Source organism: Meriones unguiculatus, chromosome 5 (genome assembly GCF_030254825.1).
Source record: "Meriones unguiculatus strain TT.TT164.6M chromosome 5, Bangor_MerUng_6.1, whole genome shotgun sequence".
NCBI classification, from domain to species: domain Eukaryota; kingdom Metazoa; phylum Chordata; class Mammalia; order Rodentia; family Muridae; genus Meriones; species Meriones unguiculatus.
The window spans coordinates 92,178,226-92,200,946 of NC_083353.1; the positions used below are offsets into that span (position 1 = coordinate 92,178,226).

Genomic DNA, 22,721 nt, shown 5'->3' on the forward strand with positions numbered 1-22,721 from the left:
GCCAACGTAGCCTGGGTAGTGAGGCCTCTGAGAGAGATTCTACCTCCCCAAATAGAAGTGGAGGGTTCCTAAGGAACCATATCCCAAGTGTCTTCTGGAATCCACAGGCATACACACATGTATACCTATACATATATGTGTCACTGCAAACACATGCACATATACATAACCATCAGAACATGACTACCAGACCAGATTCTAGGTTTGATTGAGTCTCTCTGTTTCAGGCTCGTCCTTTGTGTTTGAAGCCCAAACCCTGGCAACAGTGGATATTACTTTGACCCAATTGACCTTACTAGGTCTTTGCTGCATGCTCTCTTCTTAAGGAAATGGGAAGGCACCAAGGCAGACTCAGGGGAGTTTTTTCACTGGGCCATATCACAAAATAATGGCATCTCTGAATCTAAAAGCCCAAATGCTAGATCTTGGCCTGAGAATCTATGTTGGCCCTTGGCCCAGGTCAATAGTTTACTCTGCCAACTGTCCTGATCACCATCGCCGGGTCAGCAACAGAAGAACCTGCTAATTACTGTGACCACCCGAAGCATCCTTTCCACAAGTCTAGACACTTCACAGTGGGATTTCTGACACCTCGGCTCCTGGGGAACCTTACGGAGGACCGCTACACTGAGCTATTTCCTTTCTTTCCATGTTTGCCACTTATGTTTCCAGCTGCTTTCTCTTAGATGCTTATTAAGAGTGTCCCGTTTATTAGATAGCCTTACCGTTAGAACTTTAACTTCAGTGGGTCCCCAAAGAATTATAATCAGATGCTAACGGAGTGATTTATAATGTAATAAAATTTTAGATGAGTTATAAGACAACAAGTCTTCTAGAAGTCCAGAAACAACGTGATCCCTCGTGTTTTTTTTTTTGTTTGTTTGTTTTGGTTGTTGTTGTTGTACAGATGTGCCACGGGGAGAATTAATAGAATGCCTCATGCCTCATGAAAAGAGCAGGGCAATTCTGACCTGGATCTGGTGAGTGCCAATGATAACATCTCTGAAGAGTCCATTCTGACATTGGACTGTGAGGCTACTACTCTACCTCAACTCTATGCCGGAAAGAAAACAAAATGCGCACGGGTGTATGTCTGTATGATAAATTGTTTTGTTGTATTCGCTACCACATTTTCCAACACTGTGCAGTTACTTTTGAGCCCCACACTGTGGAGTTCCTTTTGAAAGGATTACTTCATATTCACGTAGGCCTGTGCCTTAGCATTCCCATTTTGCAAGCCTGGAAAAGTTCTGTGCTTATCGTAGGTTCATCAAGCCAGTGACTGTCAGATTTCCAATTTAAACTTGCAATCCATTCTTCAATTGAGATGGAGTACACGGATCTAGAGAGACCGCATCCAGCAGCCAAAAAGTTTTGCCCTGGGTCAAGAGGAACTGGGTTGGTGTCCAAGCCTTCGGGAGAGATGGATGAAACCAATAACAGGAACAAGCATGGAATAAACAAGACTCATGACGGAATTGGCTAGAGTGGTGGATGTAATGGGTGAGTGGCTGCAATGAGAGAGTCTGTGTGACAGCAAGTGAGTGGGTGAGAGCGTGAGTCCTCAGTGAGCTGAGGCATGCTTGAATGGGGGAGAGACAGTCTGAGTATGACTGGGTGTATTGGAGGGTGAATCTGAACGTGTGGGTGTGTATGACAACTCCAGAGGATGAATGAAGGTGTGGTAAGCCTGGGCTACCTGAGCTCTGTGCGCCTGGGTGCCCGTGGTGGGCTGCAGGGCCGCTACTCCACACAGTACGGTAGGGAGGGCTGCTCCACCCGAGTCCGCTCGCGCCTCCTCCCAGCCCTCCCCTTGCTTCTCTTCTCCTCCCCCTCCTCCTCTTCCCAGTCCTCCGCCACCGCCGCCAGCTTCGACCCCAGTCCCGGGGCGAGCCGGCCTGGACGCTGCGCCGCCGCGGGCCGCGATGCGCAGAGGATCCGCGCCGCCCCGGGCCCCCCGCGCCACACCATGAAGCTCCGCAGCAAGGCGGCCGCTCTGCTCCTGCTCGCGCTGGCCGTGCTGCTGCTGGCGCTGCTGTCCTTGCGCTCCCGCCGCGACCCGGAGCCCCCCGGGTTCCCCGAGCGCCCCGAGGCTGCCCCTCAGCGCCGCCCCGCGCCGGTCCCCACGCGCCCTCCGGAGCCCCGCGCCTTCCCCGGGGCGGCTGGCCGGCGCTCCCCCAGGCGCCGGGCCCCTCGTCCGCGCCCCCGAGCCGGCCGCCAGCGCGCCGCCAGCCGCGAGAAGTTGGCGAGGTGAGTCGTGGCAGCCTAGATCCCTCCCATCTGGGGACCTGCGGCTCGCAACTCGCACCGGTGCCAAGTTCAAGGGCGGCTTGGGGCTGGATGGATGGAGGGGCAGATTACAAGTTTCACTCACTCCGTTACGTCTTCCCACGCCGCGAGACACTCAGACCACCCTGGTGACTCCCATGCACCCCCTCGAAGGAGCGTCAGGGGAAGTGGATTGTAGGTTACGGGTCGCCAAGTGTCAGGGCGAGACCTCTGGTTGCGTTCTTGCGAACATGTGCTCTTTGTTTAATTTTTCAAAAGCCATCGCCAGGCAACTGGAGCTCTTTCTCTTGTTTCACGGGAGAATTCAGAGCGAAAAACCTAGATCTTAGTGGAGTCGAAGAAGTTAGATGTTGAGCCAGGGACTGGCTTGCGTTCGGTACATGCTCAGGCACCCGCGTGCTGCCCGCACAGCGGGCGTCTGGCTCAAGTTGATTGGGAAGAAGTTTGCTTCTTGGAAGGAGTGGTGCGTGGAACGGGAGAGGCAGACTGGGGGTTTCCTGGTTTCTGCCTGTTGGAGCAGCAGGACCGCCAAAGGCTCCCGCTGGGAGAGCATCTTAACCTTCGACCCTGCCCTCTCCCCACACGAGGCGGTCCACGAGGCTGCCTTTCACCACAGCGTTTTATCTCTGGTCCTGTTGTTACCGGATGTCTGCAGGTTAGGGATTCTCCTTTGTTGTGGAGAGGTTTTGAACAGTTTCCCCCCCCCCTCCACCCCACCCCCAGTCGGTCTGTTTCCTCTGCTCCTCCAGGGCTGCTGTTTCTAACTGCCTTGCAACGACCACATTTGCTGGACTCCTTAATTACTTGAAACAACTTGAATAATTCTTTTTGACCATAATGACGAAGTCGGGCGGTTTTGTTTTTTTTTTTTAACTGTTGTTAAGAGAAACACGAAACCTTAAAAAGTAGCTGGGTCAGCTTTTCTCTCTCCACTTGTATAAATGCAGATGGGTATGATAGGGAAAGAAAATACCCCAGAAACCTAAGTCTTATTTTTTTTTTAATTTGTTTATTTTTTTGTGTACATGTTGAGCGAGGCATGTGGAGAGGTCAGAAGCCGGTTTTCTCCTTCCACCCGGTGCGTACCTGAGAATGAATTCAGGTCCTTAGGCTTGGCAATAGGTACCTCTACCCACTGAGGCCTCTTGCCACCTCCAACTTCAGTCGGTAAAGTTCTTAGAACTTCTTACAAGTTCTGAGTGTGCACTTTTCTGTTATATAATTAGTAGGATTTCCCCCCCCCCTCCAGTTTGTTGGGGTTTCTTATTTACAGTAGGTTTTTTTTCAGAGTGGAGCTACAAGTTCATCATGATGTCTTAGATAACAAGAGCTGGCATCACAACCCAAACAGTGTCAAAAGCACCATGTAAAAATAGTTGTTAGTGACTGCCCACACAGTGCAGTCCATTCACACGGTGACCCGTTGATGGTTCTTTGAAAACTTCCCAGTAACGGAACTTCTGTACAGTATCATGAAAACGTGTTTCAAATCTAGATCCTCAGATCCCAGCCGGTCCTACCGAATCTTAAAACACGGGAGCAGAGCCAATAATCTGTGTTTCCACCTCCGCCTTTTACACTCGGTGTATAGTGGGTGTTTGTGCCTGTGAAGACCAGAGGCTGACATCCAGTGTCTCTCTCAGTTCTCACCACCTTATTTTCTCGAGACGTGGTCTCTCACTGAACCTAGAGCTTGCGGATTTGGCTGCGAGCGAACACCAGACTGAGGGCCAGTCCTCCTGCCTCCACCTCCCCGGAGCTGCGGCTGCACTCTATCAGTAGAGCCATCTCCTCATCCAGCACCTCTGAGTACACGCTGGAGCGGCAGCTGCTCCGTGATGCACACATTAGCGTTATCTGAGGATTACAGACTGTGAATCAGAATTGCGGTTTGTACAGGGCTCACAGGTAAGCGCTGGAGGAGGCAGCCTGGGACTGGAGAGGACCTGAGCTGCTGTCAGGCAACACTCTCGCCTGCAATTCATCACCACACTGAGGTTTTTCTAAAGAGGCACCATGGATTCTTGGATGTGCCTCATTCTTCAAGGTGTTGGGAACATTGGGGCAGAATCCTCTTGTCTCGATCTGAACAAATTGGTTCTGACTTGCAGGAGATCATGAATAGAATCCCAATGGATGCTATAGAGAAGGTATATTGCCAGAGGCAGCAGGATCCTGGAAGCCATTTTTCTTTTGAACATATCTTTTAGATGATCATGGAAATGATGCCCAATGCCAGAGGAATGAAGAACTAATTCACCAACTCTGGAAAGAGTGAAAAAAAAAAATGCCACCAGGCATCTCAGACTCAAATACATAAACAGTTGACATTTTCTGAGGCGGTTTTTCTTTCTTTTGCTACCTCCACGGCAAGGGTAACTCAAGGTCTTAAAGTGAAAAGGAAGCGGGAGGGCAGACCCCCACTGGCTCCTTTATTGCTTTTCAAATTCTGCCTGGGTGAAATTTTTGTGGTTGAGAAGGAATTTCATTTAGGGAGGGAAGAGAGAGCCTGTGGCTTAATCTTTTTACGTGGCCGGAATCCAGAGGAGATCGGAGGCTGCGTGATCTCATTTCTCCTGCGTGATGAAGGTCAGATTTGTGGTTGTACATAGCAGAAAGCCTGAGGGTGGATGGGACCCAGCCGGCCACCTGCTGACCACACAGAGGCCAGGCTGGCCTCCTCAGGGCCCCCCTGTAAGTGAAGTTCTGCCACATCAGTGTGGGGGACGAAGCCTTCTCCTTCCACATCTTGTTTTCATTTTCAGCAAATTTCCCATGGGCTTGCCTGGTTAGCAGGCAGACCCTACAATTTTAGAACTAGCCATTTGTGTGCAATCTGTCCTGTGGTGACTTCCTTCTATATAAACATGAAGCCTGGAAGTAAGAGCTGGGCTTTGCAGTCATGAGTGTGATCTGAAAGTGGACATCAACCTGCAAGTAGCCACCGATTGTAGAGCCCAAGAGAAATAAAATTCTCCTTCTAATTTGATTTATTGATGATTTATATCTGGCTGGCTTCCAAAAAGAATTTGATGTGACTATAGTGCACAATACAAATGCAATAAGGTCATTAAAATAGTTGTATAAGAAGGTCATGGGGAGGAATAATAAGCACTGTTTGCTAAAAATTGAGATCACTTTTACTGAAGGACTAAGTGCTACATTTAGCTCTAAGCCTCCTGGCAGCCATATTAAAAAGGGAACATGGTGAGCTGCCTAATCTTCAGTGAAAAGAGAAGAGGGTTACTAAGAGATTTTTTTAAAAAAGAACATGCCAAACTCTAAAATGAAAAGGTTTTCTTGGGAATAGATTTCAGACTTCAGAAGATTGTATCTCCATTTGCTTCAGAAAACTCTTTGAGCCTATATGTGGAAAAAGAAGTTGAATGTACTTGGGGATCAGCAGTATGAAAAGAATAGGTTGGAGTGATGGCTTCGTGAGTGAAGTGCTTGGCGTGCAGGTATGAGCACCTGAGTTTGGATCTCCAGAACTCAGATACAGCTGGAAGCAGTAACATCTGTAATCCCAGCCCTCCCATGCTGAGGTGGGAGGCTGAGAAAGGAGACGTCCCCAGAACCATAAGGGTCAACTAGCCTGGCATATACACCTGTCTCAGACGGAGTAGAAGGCAAGGACAGACTCCTGCAATTGTCCTTCAGCCTTCACATGTGTGATGTGGCGCACACGTGGGGGTGCATTCTCACACACAAAAACGTGTATATACATATAAATACTAAAGAGGGGAAAGAAAATGAATGTGGCTTGTGGAATTCAGCAAACTGGGTTCTGGTACCAAGTCATTTTCATCTTATTCTCTTCATCTATAAAAATGAGCAGATTGATCCAAAGTTTCCTGAGATCTCTCCCAGCTCTGGCATGATGATCCCGTGTTGAGCACGTCGAGTTCATTAGCAAGATTGCAACCATGACTTTCACATGCTGTCCCTTGCAAGATCAGCTCCTCATTCCCTGGCACCATCTCACTATCTGATTGCTCAGACTCAGACCTCTCCTGAACTCTATTCTTTCTCTTATGGGCTAGCCTGTTTTCTCCTAAAATAGGGCTTCTTTTAGAAACAAAAAATGCTACATGTTTATGTATTGTGTGTGTATGAGTGTGAGCTTGGCACACAGGTCACAAGCAGAGGTCAGAGGACAACTTGCAGGAGTTGGTTCTTTCCTTCCACCATGTTGGTTCTGAGATTGAACTCAGGCTGTCAGGCTTAGCAGCAAGGTCTTTGCCCACTGAATCGTCTAGCCAACCCCTAAACCATGGTTTCTGAGAGAGACTTCAGCCTACTCTTGGTCCCGTCGTACGTCTCTGTCAATATACGCCACAGTTGTCCGGCAAATGTTTCTGGCATACAGGCCGCCAGGCATTTGCTGTGTGGTAGAGGATGGAGTCTCCTGGGATTTGTAGGAGGGGAAGACAATAGAGAAGCTGGCCGCCCTTGGCTGACTCCCCAGACACCTCAGTGAGAGGAAACACATCCCCGCTCATCACCAGTTTCTTTCACTTCCTTTGACCTCAGAGGTGAGTCTAGTCAGAGGGTTCATGCCTGAACAAAGGCCTCAATAAATAGGCATGATGTCATGTAGCAGAATCTATCTGTGGCCCTCTCAGAATTAGATGGTGGCCTCAGAGGGCCAGGTCTTGAGTAACATCTCCGGCATTACGTAGCTGTGAGTCTTGATCCTCTTCACACCTCAGTTTTTAATCACATAAGTGTGAGTGTGCATCGTGTGTATGGGTGAACATTCATGTGCATGTGCTCTAGTACACATGTGATAAGGGCACAATTTTCCAGACCCACTTCCTTCCTCCCGCCATGTAGGTCCCAAAAATTGAACTCAATTTGTCAGACTAGGCGTCCAGTGCCTTTAATCCGCTGAGACATCTTGTCGACCCCGGAGCTCAGTGGTGTTGTCTGTCACACACCCATACCTACTCAAATTAGTCCTTTTAGCTTTGCCACAAAATATGCTTCCACTGTCTATACCAATGCCGTGGTACTGCTGGTTGCCGTCCTTTGAACACCCCAGTACACCTACGCTGGCTTGAGTGGTTCTACTCTAGCGCCCTCTACAGTTCATTGTTGGAATAACCTTGAACCGCTTAGACCAAAGTAGATCACTTCGTGGGCTTAAAGCTGTCCAGTGTTGGTGTGTGTGTCCCATCACACTAAGAATAAAATTCATTTTCTTGGGTGGGATAGATAGGTCAGCCTGTAAGAGCATGTGCCTTGTCAGGCTGATGACCTAAAACTACAGTCTCAGCTCTCCTGTGGTGAGATGAAAGGCAGAGACAGAATTGCCCAGAAGCTTGAGGACCAGCTAACCAGGGTATGCAGCACATCATCAGAAACAACGAGGGACCCCGACTCAGCACGGTTGAAAACCGCCCAAAGTTGTCTTCTGACCTCCATTTACGTTCATGTCTCCACACACATAAATAAACTTTAAATTCTTCTCAAAGAAGCCTTCCAGGCCGTGCAGATGTGCACACGCCTCACTCACCTAGATCTCCTCGCTCGTCCTGGTCAGTACTGCGTTTTTGTCTCCTTCAAAGCTGTGTGAGAATTGTATCTGATTTACCCCTCCCATCTCGGGTGCACTGCCTGTGTCATTAATCAGCTATCCCTGACAGCTGAGGCGCGGATGATCTCATGGTGGATACTCAGTGAATAGTTAAGGAATGAACTAGAGGCAGAGGCAGGGTCCTCTTTGTCCAAGCCGGTACTCAGCTTCTGTGAGTAAGACCTGCCTCTGCTGGGGCCCCCCTGTGTTGATGGAGTCACATTGAGAGCTTATTTTTCATGTTCAGTTAGGTTCCCTGTTCCAGGGTGCGGTGGTTTGGAAGAAAATGGCCCCCATCGGCCCACAGGGAGTGGCACTATTAGGGGGTGTGGCTTTGATGGAGGAGGCGCATGACTAGGGGGTGGGCCCTGAGGTCTCCAAAGGTAAAGCTAGGCCCAGTGGCTTAGTTCATCTCTGCTGCCTGGGGATCAAGATGTAGAGCTCTCAGCTCCTTCTCCAGCACCGTGTCTGACTGCACGCTGCCATGCTTCTCGCCGTGATGATGATAGACTAAACCTCTGGAACATTAAGCTAGCCCCCAATGAAATGTTTTCCTTTACAAGAGCTGCTGTGGTCATGGCATCTCTTCACAGCAACAGAAACCCTAGCTAACACACAAGGTCCCGTTCAGCAGACTTTGTTGTGTGCTGTTGTCTTTTCTGGCTGTACTCTACTGTAGTTTCTCAGACTGCCTGTCTCTGACAGGTCGGGGGGGGGGGTGCTTTTGAGGTTTTTTATCGTTATTTAAGGATCTGGGAAGTTTGGAAGAACGCTGGTGGGTTATCTTGGGGAGGTCTCATCAGAATGTGTGGGATGTTTTAAGGTAATCTGGCTTCTGGGTTATAGGGCTTTAGAAGGAAAGCTATCTCCACCGTATCGTTTCTCATGTGTACTCTGTCTGTAAGATTCCTAGCGGGCCAGGTGCAGTGGTGCACACTTTTATTCCCAGCACTGAGGAGGCAGAGACAGGCAGATGTCTGTGAGTTTAAGGGCAGCCTTTTCTGTGTTGATAGTTCCAAGCCAGCCAAGGTTACAAAAACAAAAATAATAAAGAAAACAAAAAGATTCACAACTACTGACTTAGGCCTGGCCACCTGGCTGAGGTGGGGCTTGGTGGGTTTCTGCTCTGAGCAGTTGCCCTGTCTCCCTTCCTGTTCTGCATACAGGAAGGAAACGCATCTACAGCTTAGGTGTGGGGAGTGTTTTCTGCTCCCTGAGAGCTGAGTGTGCTGACACGACTTACTTGAGGCCCTCCCGAAGGGAGACTGGCATCTCTTCCGATTCTTTACTTGTCAACGCCTCCTTTATTTCTATGAGTCTGGACACAAGACTCTCCATGCTGTAGGTTGTGCCTCAGAATGGCTGTTGTGTTGCTAAAACTGTTCCCACTTTGGCAGCTGAGAGCTCATCCTCTCCTTGACTTCATGTGTCCCCCCTAATGAATTTTTGGTTTGGCTTTGTGTTGGGCATCAAGCCTGGCATCCCACACATAACAGGCAAGCAGTCTCCCACTGAGCCACAGACAAGCCTGGTTCTATCTGTTGTGGTTTTTATTGTTGTTTTTGGGAGAGGTTGGGTACTTCTTTACTCTGTGGTACTATATAAAATGCTCCAGGCTCATCCTGATGTTATATCAGTCATTACCCCAGCTTTTCTTCAAGGAACCCTGGTAACTTGTGTGGGTTGGGGGAAGGGACAGGAGTATGCTTGTAACCAAGAGCTGAACACTAGGCATGCTTGCCACTGCTGGGATGTTATTTCTTATAGGCCTTCAAAGTATACAAAGCAAAATGTGTATGTATGTGTGTGTATACTTACCTGTGTATTTGCACGCCTCTTAAATCTTCCCATATAAGAACTTCAGTATTTACATTAAGCTAAAAACATGGGTCCCTGCTAATGTCTCCATCTCCAGCTCTAACTTTCATGGATCATCCGTGCTTCCTTCCCTCCCATATTCGGAAGAAGGGTGCCCTTGTTTCCCAAGACCTCCACTGGAGCTCTTCTCCCATCCCATTGGCTTTGGTTGATTTGAATGCTTGTAATTTGGAGGAGGAAGTAGGAAGGAACAGAGGGTCAGATTTAGATCAGCTCAGCCAATTGATGTAAGCTAAGCAAGCCTCATCCTGTGAGACTGCCCACACCACCTTGGGGAGCGTGAACCACAGCCCCAAGGGATGTATGGTTTAAGCCCACATGACAAGCCATTATTTCCGAAGTATAAGCTTCGTGTATCCAGGACTAAGCACATCAACTCATCCATTTCTCTAGCTACAGTTATTGGCCCAAAGGGATCAACTCGTAATAATAGACAGAAGACTCCATCTTCTAGATATAACCAGAGGAAGAGCCCTGGCTGCTCCTGAGGAGTACAGGATGGAAGCTTCATTTGCAGTGGTAGAGAAAGAAAAAAAGAATAAGGCGCTATATTAGTTGCCTTTCTAATTGCTTGTGTGCCTGTCATTTACTCACAGACTGCTGACACAGGAAGGAACTGCTTAGTCTGACCTACAGTTTGAGGGTACAGCCCACCATGAAGGGGAAGTCATGACAGCAGGAGCCTGAGACAGATGATCACATAATCAGTAGCCATAATCAGGAAGCAGAGAGATGAATGCTGGTTTTTGGCTCACTTTGTCCTTTTAATTCAGTCTAGGACCTCAGATTGTAGTGAGAATTTTGGAATTTTGCTTCTTTAAAAACACAGAAATACTAGAATAAGAACATGTTTTTGTTTTAATCCCAGGTGGAGGAATGTGGGGCTGCTTCACAGCAGCTGACTGTGATTTGCCTCATGCTCTGGCAGGGGTGTGATTTTGCTAGCTGCAAATAGTGATTATGTGACGTTTGGATTTCTGAGGACTTTTCAGAGGGTATATAAATACTAGGGTCCCAGAGAGGCAGGGTGGGTTGTTGGTTGGCTGTTGGTTGCTGTTGGTCACAGTTTGTTAAGTAATCATTCGAAAAGAAGAAATTAGATATCCTGACAATAAAGATCAAACTTGCCCCAAGGAACTTGACACCCCCAATCCGCAGGAAGTAGTCTAACAATAATGTCACCCCCTTTCTGACCCCTGACTTTATTCAGGGATCTCTTTCCTTTCTTCTCTATTCTTTTTTCTCTCTTATCTAGTGTTAGGGGTTTGAAAGGGAGAAAGAAAGGAGTGGAGAAGGGTGGAAGAAAAAAAGAATCCACAAAATAGTAAAGATGAGCTACACCAGACTGTAGAATGGTGTCTCTGACACTTAGGGCGGGTTTTTGCCTTTCTAGTTAGCCTAAAAACTCCATTACAGGTATGCACAGGTGTTTGTTTCCATAAAGATCCTGGATCCTGTCATATTGACAATGAATATGAACCATCATATATAACTTGAGAACATTTCAAGTCTCAGAATTAACAGATCCTAAGGTCCATCCAGCCTTGGTTCCTCCTGTTATATATGCTGGAGTTGCAGTTTTTCTCTTGTATCTGGGGTCATCTTAGTTGAACTGATTTTCTTAATGAAAATCTTGGAGCTGTTGATGGAGAGAAAGGGGAATGGTTTCAGGAGTACACAGGAAGTAAGCATCTGCTTTGTTGCAGCAGCTGCTTTGTATACTTGATTGCATCCTAAGCTGAAGGCATCCTCTAACCCACTGAGAAACCTGGACTGTATTGAGAGAGTATGGAAACCCACATGGGGTAGAAATGTGGGGCAATACAGGAGCTCAGAGGCACTGGATTGGGATGAGAAGGTGGTCCCAACTTCAGTTCCAAGATCAGCTGTTTTCTTATGCACCAATGTCCCAGCCTTTTCTAGATCCCAGACCTTGACAGGTTCTCCTGTTCTCTGATTCTAGTTTGGCTTGTGTGCCTGTCACTTACCCACAAATAAACACAACTAACTCAGACTCATAGTACCTATTCTTAATGCCTTTCCTAAATTCAATCAACATTGGCCAAATTAACACTTCCTCCACACACATACGCGGGCAAGATTCTACGGAAGAAAATTTGATAACAGTCTTATTTTTCTTAAGAACACTTCATGTTTTCACCTATAACTTAATAAACAGATAAAGTTTTATAGTACCTGTATTTCATCCTAGTGTAAAAGTTAACAAAAGCTGAGAATTTTATTGACGATAAAGTTCATTTTAATATTTCTCCTGAATATTTTCCAGCATGTGGCTAATTTCAGATTATGAAGTTCTGAAAACTATCCCTGGGAAAAAAAAGGAGTTTTCTTGACTTGATTCTGTATTGGTTACTTTTCTTGTTGCAGTGACAAAACACTTAAAACTGACCTTCAGGAAGGCTTAATTTTGACTCACAGGTGGAGGGGACAGTCCATCACCATCATGAAGCAGATGGGCACATTGAATCCGAAGTTCTTGGTTTTTTTTAGTCCAGGAACCCAGCCCTGGGCACCATGCCCCTACACTCATGGCTAAGTCTCTCCACACCGGTTAAACCTTTCTGGTAATACCCTCATGGACATACCCAGATGGCTGTTTCCACCCAAGCTGACAGTAAAGAGTAATAACCGTCAGAGCCCCTTTACTGAGAAACTCTGATTTTTGTGCAGGTAGAGTGGCTTCGATGTGTTTAAATATGACTTTCACTTGAAGTCCCGACTGTTAGTATATGAAATATTGTAGTCTTCTAGTAGAAATGCATATTGTATAATCTGGGACCCGCATCTTCCATAAGACGTAAGGCATGCATCATCAAAATTATGACATCCTTCTGTGGATGGGGAAACTGAGGCCCAGAGAAGTCAAATAAGGATGGGCATAAAGTATTTGGTACAGGGCTGACTCGTTGTACTCTTCAGAGTATTCTGTTGTCCCGGGCACTGTCACTGCCCGTTGCTTGTTAGTTAGGAACTAAACCATAACTGGACCCAGATGCCTCATGTGCGACTTTGAATACGCCAGTCTTTAGAAATTCTCGGCTTTCTTGCAAGCTCACTGGTGAGAAGAGATGATGCAAGGGAAGCGCCAGCATAGGGCTTGCAGCCCAAAGAACTGTGAACGCTGGTGAGGACTCAGAGACACATTTGAGCAGGCTCTTCTGGATGGGGAGGAGTTCATACTTGAGAACACTGAGACTTGCCTTGCTTTCCATGTATATGAATGGACACAAGGGCCTGTCTCCTGGTGTGACTAACAGCTGATAGGGTGTAGGAAACAGAACCCTTTATACTGTCGTCTAGAGGGTTTTTGACCTGGTATTCTGGCCGGCTAGAATTTTGATGTCTCTGAGAGGACACAGAGCCCATGGTTTTAGTCTTAAGAAAGTAGTCTGTGAGCCACACATTCCCTGAGAACCAAGCAGTATGCTCATAAGCCTCTGTGCAGGATTCTACCCATGACGTCTCCTCAGAGTTCATGGCTGTGGTGGTGTGCAAGCCTTTGTTTTCCATTTTCTTCCCACCTTTTTTTTTTTTCTGAGAATTTCATGGTCTTACATTGTCAGATTAGTGACCCCAAAGTCATACACATTCAAGTAATGATTTTCTTATCGAAAGTGAGAATGGTTTAGTGTAAACCTGGGTCATGTCTGAGAATTTTACAAAGTGTGCCCACTCTTTAATTTGATTGGCAACAAATTAGAGCTTGTATGCTTTTTGCTGAACTGCCTCCCAGCCTGGTTTGGCATGAATATGACATATTTAGAGAACCACAAAGATATCTGGTAAATATAATATTCAATTATAATCGTTATGATAATGACGGCTTCATCATTTTAGGCACAGTATGCTGGCACATACCTGTAATCCCAGCACTAGAGAGAGGGTGGGTGAGTGAGAGAGAGGAAGGAAGGAAAGAGAGAGCAAGCCAGAGACAGACAGACAGATAGAGAGAAGAATACCAGTCATGTGTGTTGCTATTCTAGTTTGTTTTCTCTTGCTGTGATAAAACACTATCCAAACTAGCTTGGGAAAGGGTTTCTTTAGTTTACAGGTTATAATCCATCATTAAGGGAAACCAAGGCAGGAAACTGGAGTCAGGAGCTGATGCGGAGGCCAAGGAGAAACACTGCTGACTGGCTGAGCTTCAGAGTTTGCTCAGCCAGCTTTCTACAACCCAGGGCCACCTGCCTAGGGGTGGTACCAACTACAGTGGGCCGGGAGTGGGCCCTCCCACATCAATCATTAACCAAGAAAGCATCTCCGCAGACATGCCCACAGCTCAGTCCAAGGGAGCTGATTCCTTAACTGAGATTCCCTCTCCCCAGGGTTGACATCTGAAGCTGACTATGACAGGTACAAAGCATGCTGTGTGTAGCATTACTTCATTTAATCTCCACCATCACCTGACAGGTCACTCCTGTTATTGGGTAGGTCAGAACATCTTCACCAGCAAGCTGTACGATTCCAGCCCATGCATAGTATCACTTCATCATGAAGAGAAAACCACCGACTCAAAACCTGAGACTGCCAAGGCGATCAAGGTCCAGTTATAGGTATGACCAAGACACTAAGCTTTGAGTGAGTGACACTGTCAGGTGCTTTCCCCGTATAGAACCACTGGCAGTAGATCTGGGTTTACACCTTTGGGTCACAGGCATCTGCACCTTCTGATAGCCGTACCTGTAGCTGTGAGGCTATGAGGGTTCCAAACTGCACAGGCTAAGAACTGAAGAGCAGTTCCCTTAAAGTATAATTGAGGTGCTTTTACCCTGAAATTCCTGAAAATAGTGGCTGATAGGAAAACAGAGAGAAAACACCAGGGTAGAGATGGTGCATGCTTTTTGCTCTAGTTAGTACAGCCAACTGGTAGACCTAGAAACTGAGCCAAATCCATGGCCTTCAAAGATTAAAACTGCTAACCACATGCTGTTCTTGGAAACACATCCCAGATTTTGAACCCGTTATCACCACTGCAAATGCCTTTGGAAAAGATTTCTTTGATACAGTCTTTTCATTTCGGTCTTTATCGCAATTTATTTGCAAAGGGCATAAGCAACTCATAAAAACTGTTCCCTTTCCAGCTCAGAAAAATATTGTAGGACCAGTGAGACAGGTGAATGGAGAAAGGTATTTATTGTCCTCTGACTTCCATGTGTGGGCTATGACACATATGTACTTACATGCATGGGCGTGCACACACATACAATATATTCTTAAATTTTCTAAGAAAAAAATAAACTGTGCGTATATTCATGCCCTGGCATATAGTATACAGAGTTCTTAAACCCAAAATCTAACAGCGGTTGTGAAACTATGATTATAGGCACTTTCCTCGTCCCTGTCTGTGTTTTCAAAGCTCTCTGCAATAAATATGTGTGTTGCTGTTATGTGATACTCTTTGGGGAGATATGAACAAATGTCTCCTCACCCCAGGGAGTGCCTGATGACAGGACAAAGCAAGGATAGCACTGGAGTCCACCTTGGTGAACCAGTGAGTTTATGGGGGAAGGGGGAACTCAGAGCAGCTGTGTTACCAAAAGCTTACCTTAGCATTGGGACAACCCTTTAAAACTTGAAGGCAGCTTGATAGGTAGGAGAGTACCTGCTCCTCAGCAGTCCTGACTGCTTAGAGAACCTTGGAGGAGGAGGCACCTTGTAAATCTGCTAAATTTCAGGGACTCCCTGAGATTTGTGAACTGTTACATACTTAGTATCCATCCTGTGTCCCTGTCTTGTCCTGTCTGTAGTCCATGTGTTCTCTGTCATGCTGTCTTTCCCCAAGCCTGCCCCCCGATGGAGACAACGTTTTGTTTTATTTGGTTTTGTCCCCCACCCCCCAGAGAGGGTTTCTCTGTGTAGCCTTGGCTCTCCTGGACTCACTTTGTAGACTAGACTGGCCTCAAACTCACAGAGATCCACCTGCTTCTGCCTCCCAGAGTGCTAGGATTACAGGCATACGCCACTGCGCTGGCTTAATTATTTTTTAATGTGTATGGGTGGTTTGTCTGCATGTGTGTCTGTTAATGTGTGCATGCATAGTGCCTGCACAGGCCAGAAGAGGGCATCAGATACCCTGGAACTGGAGTTACAGATTTTTGTGAGCTGCCATGTGAGTGCTGAGAACAGGACCTTAGTCCTCAGGAAAAGTACCTAATGCTCTTAACTGCTGAGCCTTCTCTCCAGCCCCTACCTTTTTTGGGTCTTCACAGACCCCCTCCAAGATAAAATGTTTCATCTTAGAGGAAATTGCTATGCTACGCAGCAGTTACTTGTGTAATATGCAAACACACACACACACCAAACAGCCAAAACTGAAAGTTTAGAAATGACTATAAATATTAAAAACTGAGGATGTCCTAAGGTGTTGGAGGATGGGAAGAACTTAGATTATTTCTCCTCTGCCTCCCAATCAAGGACTGGCCCTTATACTTTTTCAAGGGCTGAGATAAAATTTTCTGATTCTGTGTTATCCTCTGATTCTCCTCCCTTCCACATCAAGGACCATTTATTTCAAGCTAGCTCTGCTGGTTCATGTTTTAAAAATACCAGCAACATCCTAATTTGAAAAGAAGAGATGGTGGAGAAATCAAATCTTCTGTGTCAGGAATAGCCACAAGGCAAAAAAAAAAAAAAAAAAAAAAAAGTCAAATGAGTGTTAGTCAAGGTACCAGCACAGAATTTTGAAATAGAAAAAAGCAAAAGGTGTTAGATAATTGCAGAGTTGCTTAAGGTGTGTTGTGGGAATCGTAACACACACTGGGGTACACAAGAAGGCTGTGAGTCCAGGACTGGAGTCCAGTCTACCCCAGGAGCCCTGAATGGAAGCTTCATCGGTCCAGAGAGGGCTCTTTCTACCTCACTTATGTGGTATGTTTAGCACAATGATTGGAAGCACAGTCTCTGCCACCTGGAACTGCTGTGCCGTGTGAGCTCATCATTTAAGAAAGGCCTTTACAGGTTCAGCTAGCTAAGGGTCTCAAGAAGTTAGACTTGGTAGCAGAGGTGGATTGGGGGAGCTAACGAAGGAAGTCCTAAGGTTGGTTTCCTCACAAATAAAAAAGGGACAAGTGACATTCATTGACTGGGTGTGGAGCTACCTGTAGACCCAATACCCAAGAGGCTGAGACAGGAGAATTTCAGGTGTGGAGACAGCCTGGGATACATAGCAAGTCTATCCCAAAAGTCAATCAATCAATCAATCAATCAGTCAGTCAGTCAATCAATAGAAGAAAAAGAAGAGGGAGGGAAGAGACTTAAAACCAAGGAGCTGTGTGCAGAAATGTACCATTTACAGTGACAGTTGGAGTGACCCAGCTACACCTTCCCGAACTCTGAACATTGCTGGGACCCGGAAGCTACAAAGAGAGACAGGGAAAAAGTCTCCTTACTCTGTGGAAGGAGCCCAGCCCTGCCCATATCTTGATTATATCACTTGACAGAGGATTATTTCTGTTGGGTGAAACCACTGAGAAGGGGGAGGGGAAGCCTGGCCTCTCAAGTGTGTTCCCTGGGTCTGGTCTCTTAGGGTGTCACTCAATAATCACAAAGCACGTGCATGTGTGTATAGGGATGTCACAAAGCACACACACACAGACGTGGCTGCCCACTTCAGACATGAGCCACCTACACTGCGTTATCCCTAGACTTTGTTTAGGAATCCAGCCATGTCTCAGATACCAGGAACCAAGTCTAAACTGTACTATTCGTAATTAATGCATTTATCAACTAGGTTTATGAAGCCCCCCATGGCAGGTTTTTGGCATGCCTTTGACATCCTTCATATGGTACTGTGACTCCAAGCAAGCCATCAGCTTGGCTGTTTTGAAAGATTAATGAAACTTGATTTGACTCCAAACCATGGGTCATTAAAAGTGATTTAAGTGTTAGCAAAGTTTTCGGTGTCGTGCCTGCCTTCCAAGTGAAAGGTCTGATCACGGCATCTGCGGGGGAAGTGTTTTGTCTTCATTCCTGTTTCTGAGCTGTGTGGATTAGGAGTGGGGACATAACTGTCAGGAAATCCTCACTACATATAGAAGAAGACCTGAGGTCCATCCTTAGCAGCCGTGTGAAAAACACATGTTTGAAATCCCAGCACCGGGGAGAGGGACAGGTGGATTCCTGAGGCTCATTTGCTGGCTGGCTTAGGTGAATGGCAAGCTCCACATTCCAGTGAAAGACCCTGTCTCAAAAAAAAAAAAAAAAAAAAAAAAAAAAGAATGGGCTCCTGAGTAAGAATGACAGCCTGAGGTGGTCCTCTGGCCTTTCTGGCCTTTCCACATATGCACACATGTGCACACATGCAGACGCACAAACACAATTTGCAGCTTCTCGACTGCTGCTGCCCACGTGTGATTTGGATAGAATCCCACCTCAGTAGATTGCCTTTTCAGGGACTGTGCTTAGAGTTTCCGCTTCCTCCCCCACCGCTCTGCTCCTTCACAGCCTTCTTCCATATTCAGGTGGCCAAATGGGTTCATCCTGCCAAGCATCGCTGTAGAGAAGCACTTCTAATGCCCTCTTGCCTGTGGTGAGCATAATCAGCTTCTTAGATTGATAATTCTACAGGGCATTTCTGCATTTCCTTCCCCGAGCAAGGCTCCTTGCTGGCCGTCCGGAGCTGTGTTAAAGAAGTGTAATCTTGCTTGCAGCTTTCCCTGGCTCTATCACGGCATCAGGCTTGCCTGAGTTAATTCTGCTTGTCAGTTAAGGGGAACTCTGATAAGAGAGGTGACAGGAGGCACCGGAAAGAAGGGCCAAGCAGAACCAATTACCCGCTTTAATAATTCAGTGTGTTTCGTAGTAATAGGCTACAGAGTAAACAGCACTACACATAAATGCCGTTTTCCATTATTTATACCCTCCAGAAATGGAAGTTTAATTAAGTCACACACTTGAGACTTTGAAGCGATTAAGGAGCCGCTTGGCTCAGACAGCTGGCAGGGGAGGTGTGGGAGCCTTGGCTCCGCCTGAGCTGCCTCTCCGGTTCTGAAGATCATTTTTCATGTGAGTGTGGGGAAGTGGGAGCCTGGACCATCAGGGCAGCAGCTTCCAGGCTCCCTCGAGCCACATATGCTGTTGCTGCACTACCACGGCCTGTTTTAAAGTTTTTTCTACAAAATCCATGTTTATTTACTTAACCACAGTGGTGGTCGCAGTTTAATCCCAGTACTTGTAGACACACATACAATGCCGTGATTTTTAGTTTATTTGTAAAATTGTGCAACCACCCCCCCCTGTTCCATTAGAGGAGAAACTATATCTGCTAATTTATCGGAAGACTCACTATGCCTATCAGTCATTCATTTCTTTTTGTTCCCAAATACTATTTCATTGTGTAGCTTGCCACGTTTTACAGAAGCATTCGTCATTTGAAGGATACTTCAAATGGGTGGGCTTGGTGATTGTGATTGATGCTGGTGTGGACATTTGTGTACAGATTTTGTACAGACATACATTTTCAGTACTTGTACATAGCCTGGAGTGAAACTGCTGAGTCGGGCGGTGCACTCTATATTTAGTATTTTCAGGAACTGCCAGTTTTCCAGGGTGGCTGTCAGAGCCTATAAAGCCTCCAGCTGTGCTGGAGGGCTTCACTTCTCTAAGTCCCTTTATTTATTTTTGTGGTGCCGGGGATCAAATACGACACTTTGCACATGCCAGGTTAGCAATGTACCCCCTGAACTGTATCTAGAGACAGGGTTTCTCTGTGTAGCCTGAACTCACTGTCCTGCCAAGGCTGGCCTCAAAGCCATGCTCCTCTTGTCTCGGCCTCCCAGGTGTTTCTTTTCCTTTCCCTTTTTGTTTTCTTCTGCTCTTTCTTTTCTTTGACTTCTTTTATTCTAGTCTGTACTAGGAATGGTAATAAACATATAGGTATATGATGATTGACAGAGAACAAAATGCCGTTGTTTGGTTTTAGCCGCCTCCACTTCCTTGCTGAGGTTCTGTCTACTGAAGGAGGGTTAAGCAAAATTAGAACTGCGTTCAAGGTGTATCAGCACCGGACTGAGACGTTGACGTTGCTAGAAAGGGGCTGGGAACGGAGAGCCTGCCTCACGGAGCCTGTCGACTGCAAACACCATCCATCACCCCCAGGGAACAGGAAGCAGTTATGCAAGCCACTGACTCTGATTTCATTTCACAAGTGGCTCAAGGTGGCTCAGTCCTGTCTGGTTTTTGTTTTACTTACTTTCTCAAGGCCCATTTCCCCCACGAAGGCCTTAGATAGATTTGAGAAACTGGCAAAACTGAGACCTGGTTTTTCGAGACAGGGTTTTTCTGTGTAACAGCCCTGGCTGCCCTGGAGCTTGCTCTGTAGACAAGGCTGGCTTCAAACTCACAGAGATCCACGAGTCTCTGCCTCTGAGTGCTGGGATTAAAGGCGTGCGCAACCAACAGACTGAGCCATTCTTAATAAGATGATAGATATTAACCAGCAGTTTCATTTCTAAGAATTCAGTCTAAAGAAATAGTGCAGAAGGAGAAAAATCCACTGGCTATAGCTGCTTGGTGCAAGCTTTTCAAATAACGGAATAATTGGAAAGAACCAATGAAAGAAATTATTATAGGTAATAGTGTTTCCTTGGAGAGAATAGTAGATGGCCAATAAAAACAGTGGTTATTTGGGCTTTAAAAGGAACAAGAAAAATGAAAGAATCAAATAATAAATAGCAACTAAAATTAAATTAGAGCATGCCAGGTGTGCTGGCAATTGCTCTAATCAAAAGCTCGAAGGAGGCAGAGGCAAATGGATCTTTGTGAGTGTGAGGCTAGCCTGGTCTACATAAGTTCCAGGCCAGACAGGGCTACAGAGTGAGACCCTGTCTTAAATATCTGTATATAAACACACAAAAACACATGCACACACGCTTGCACGCATGGGCACATATGTATGCCATCAACCAGCTGCAGAAAGGGAAAAAAAAAGTATGTATTCGATTGAATAAAGACCTGATTAAAACATGAAAACTTGAAAAAAATATGGTATGAGGGGAAAAGTTTTCATCTGCCAACTTTACTATTTTACATGATTTTTAATATTTTAATTACTTATTTGGAAAAAGAATGCATGGCTGTCGTGGTGCATGTGTGAATGTCATGGGACAACTTGAAGGAGTCTATTCTTTCTTCCACCACGTGGGTCCCAGGGATCAAACTCACATCATCTGGCTTGAGCCCTCTTGCCAGTCCTAGCATTTTACTATGTCATGTTTAAAATATATATAGTGTTTTATGGTTTTCAACTCATCGAGAGCATCTTAGCCTGGCTGAGGGCTGAGGATAGGATGGTTGCATGTGATACATGTATGTTTGTAAGTGTTTTATTTTCATCTTTTTCCCAAGGACAAATGTTTGTTTATACTGTCTCCTATGATAATGTTGAAATATACGGTGTAAATCGCATTGAAATAATGAAATATGTAGCCATTGGCTGAGGTAAACTTGGGAGAAGAAACACAGACTTATACCATAAAATCAGAGTGCCAGCATTTTGTCTGGCTCTTCTCCCATGAAGGAGGCAGCCAGGCAAGGTGCTAGGAAAGACTTTCCTTCAGGCTGGAGAACAGAATCTGTGTTGAGTGTCTCAGCGAGAAGAGGAGGATGATGAAGGGCACAGAGCTGGAAGATCAGGAAGCTGGAGGCTACAGTGTCAGGGCTGAGTCCCCAGCAGTCATGTTGGCAACCTGGTCTGACAGAAATGCTGTGGTGCTGGAAGTAAGGTCCAGTGGTGAGGAGTGAGCTGGCAGGAGATGATGAATGATACCAAGAGGAGAGGGGAAATACAGGAGAGCTCCCCTCTAGATGAAGGCACGTGCCTGTGTCTGGGGATGGTCATGAGGAGCCAGGGCCATCCTGTTTCCTCTGTGGGACAGGCACCGTGAGGAGATGGAGTCCTCCCAAGACAGCTTCGATTTCACCAAGACGAGAAAAGGAAATGCTAAGCAAGAGCTGAGGCTGAGGGAGGGCAGGTGTTCCCAGCATAGGGGCAAAGGTAAAAGGTCATTGAGAGCATCCTGGCCTGGCTTGAGGGCTGAACTGTGGATGGGATGGTTGTGTGTGGTACCTGTGTGTTAGTAAGCAGCCTCCAGGGTTTCCCCAAGACTGTGGCATCAGAATCTGTGTGTGTGTGTGTGTGTGTGTGTATGTGTGTACCTGATAACAATAGATGAGTGTGCTTGCCAGGGAGGGAGTCTCCCACCATCTGTAGTATTGGCTGTTTTTTCTGGTCACAGCTGGAGGCACGATGGGGGTGTGGGTCAGGGTTGTGTGACAGGGTAGCCAAGGAAGAGGTGACTCAGTGGTATGTCAAAGAATGGGTCAAGACAGAGTGTGGAGGCCATGTCTGCAGTCCCAGCAATTTGGGCATCAGAGGAGCAGAAGTTCCAGATCAGTCTTAGCTACATGATGAGCTCTGGTCCAGCCTGGGCAAGAAGAGACCTTGCTTCAGAAAAACAAACAAACGACAAAATGGTAACACGCTTGCCTTACGGACAGGAGGACCTGAGTTCAAACCCCAGGACAGGCATGGTACACAGTACACTTGTAATTTCAGCTCTGGGGTGGCAGAGACGGGAAGATCCTTAAGCTCTTAGCCAGTCAGCCCAGCCCATCAGGTGAGTGCCAGGCTAATGATAACTCCTGTCTCAAAGTTAGAAGGGTAGACAGCACCCCAGAAACAGCACTGAAGATGTCCCCTGGCCTCCCCAGACACAGCTCACACATTGCAAACGATGCACCTTTGTACACATGCACTTGTGCAAACCTCCTCAGACACACATCCCTTAAATCCTGAACAGCAAATGTCCACTCCAGTTGCTTTTTCCAAAACACAAGCCTGAGCATAGCTACCACCCTCTGTCTAGCTGAGCCCAGAGCCCTGCCTGAGGGGTTAAAGAGTTCCAGCTTCCCGGAGAGAACTCCTCAGGTCCTTGCAGACTTGGGGGACATTTGAGAG

At 46.6% G+C, this 22,721-nt stretch overlaps 1 protein-coding gene across 1 annotated transcript in view; it reads left to right on the forward strand.

Annotated features, from left to right (window-relative positions):
* The first annotated feature begins 1,864 nt into the window (after positions 1-1,864).
* Gxylt2 (glucoside xylosyltransferase 2) overlaps positions 1,865-22,721 on the forward strand; it is an 86,204-nt gene continuing 65,347 nt past the window's right edge. The window contains exon 1 of the mRNA XM_021639500.2: positions 1,865-2,250. Within this exon, the coding sequence (XP_021495175.1) occupies positions 1,970-2,250 (281 nt within the window). The 5' untranslated portion in view covers positions 1,865-1,969. The remainder of the gene's footprint in view (positions 2,251-22,721) is intronic.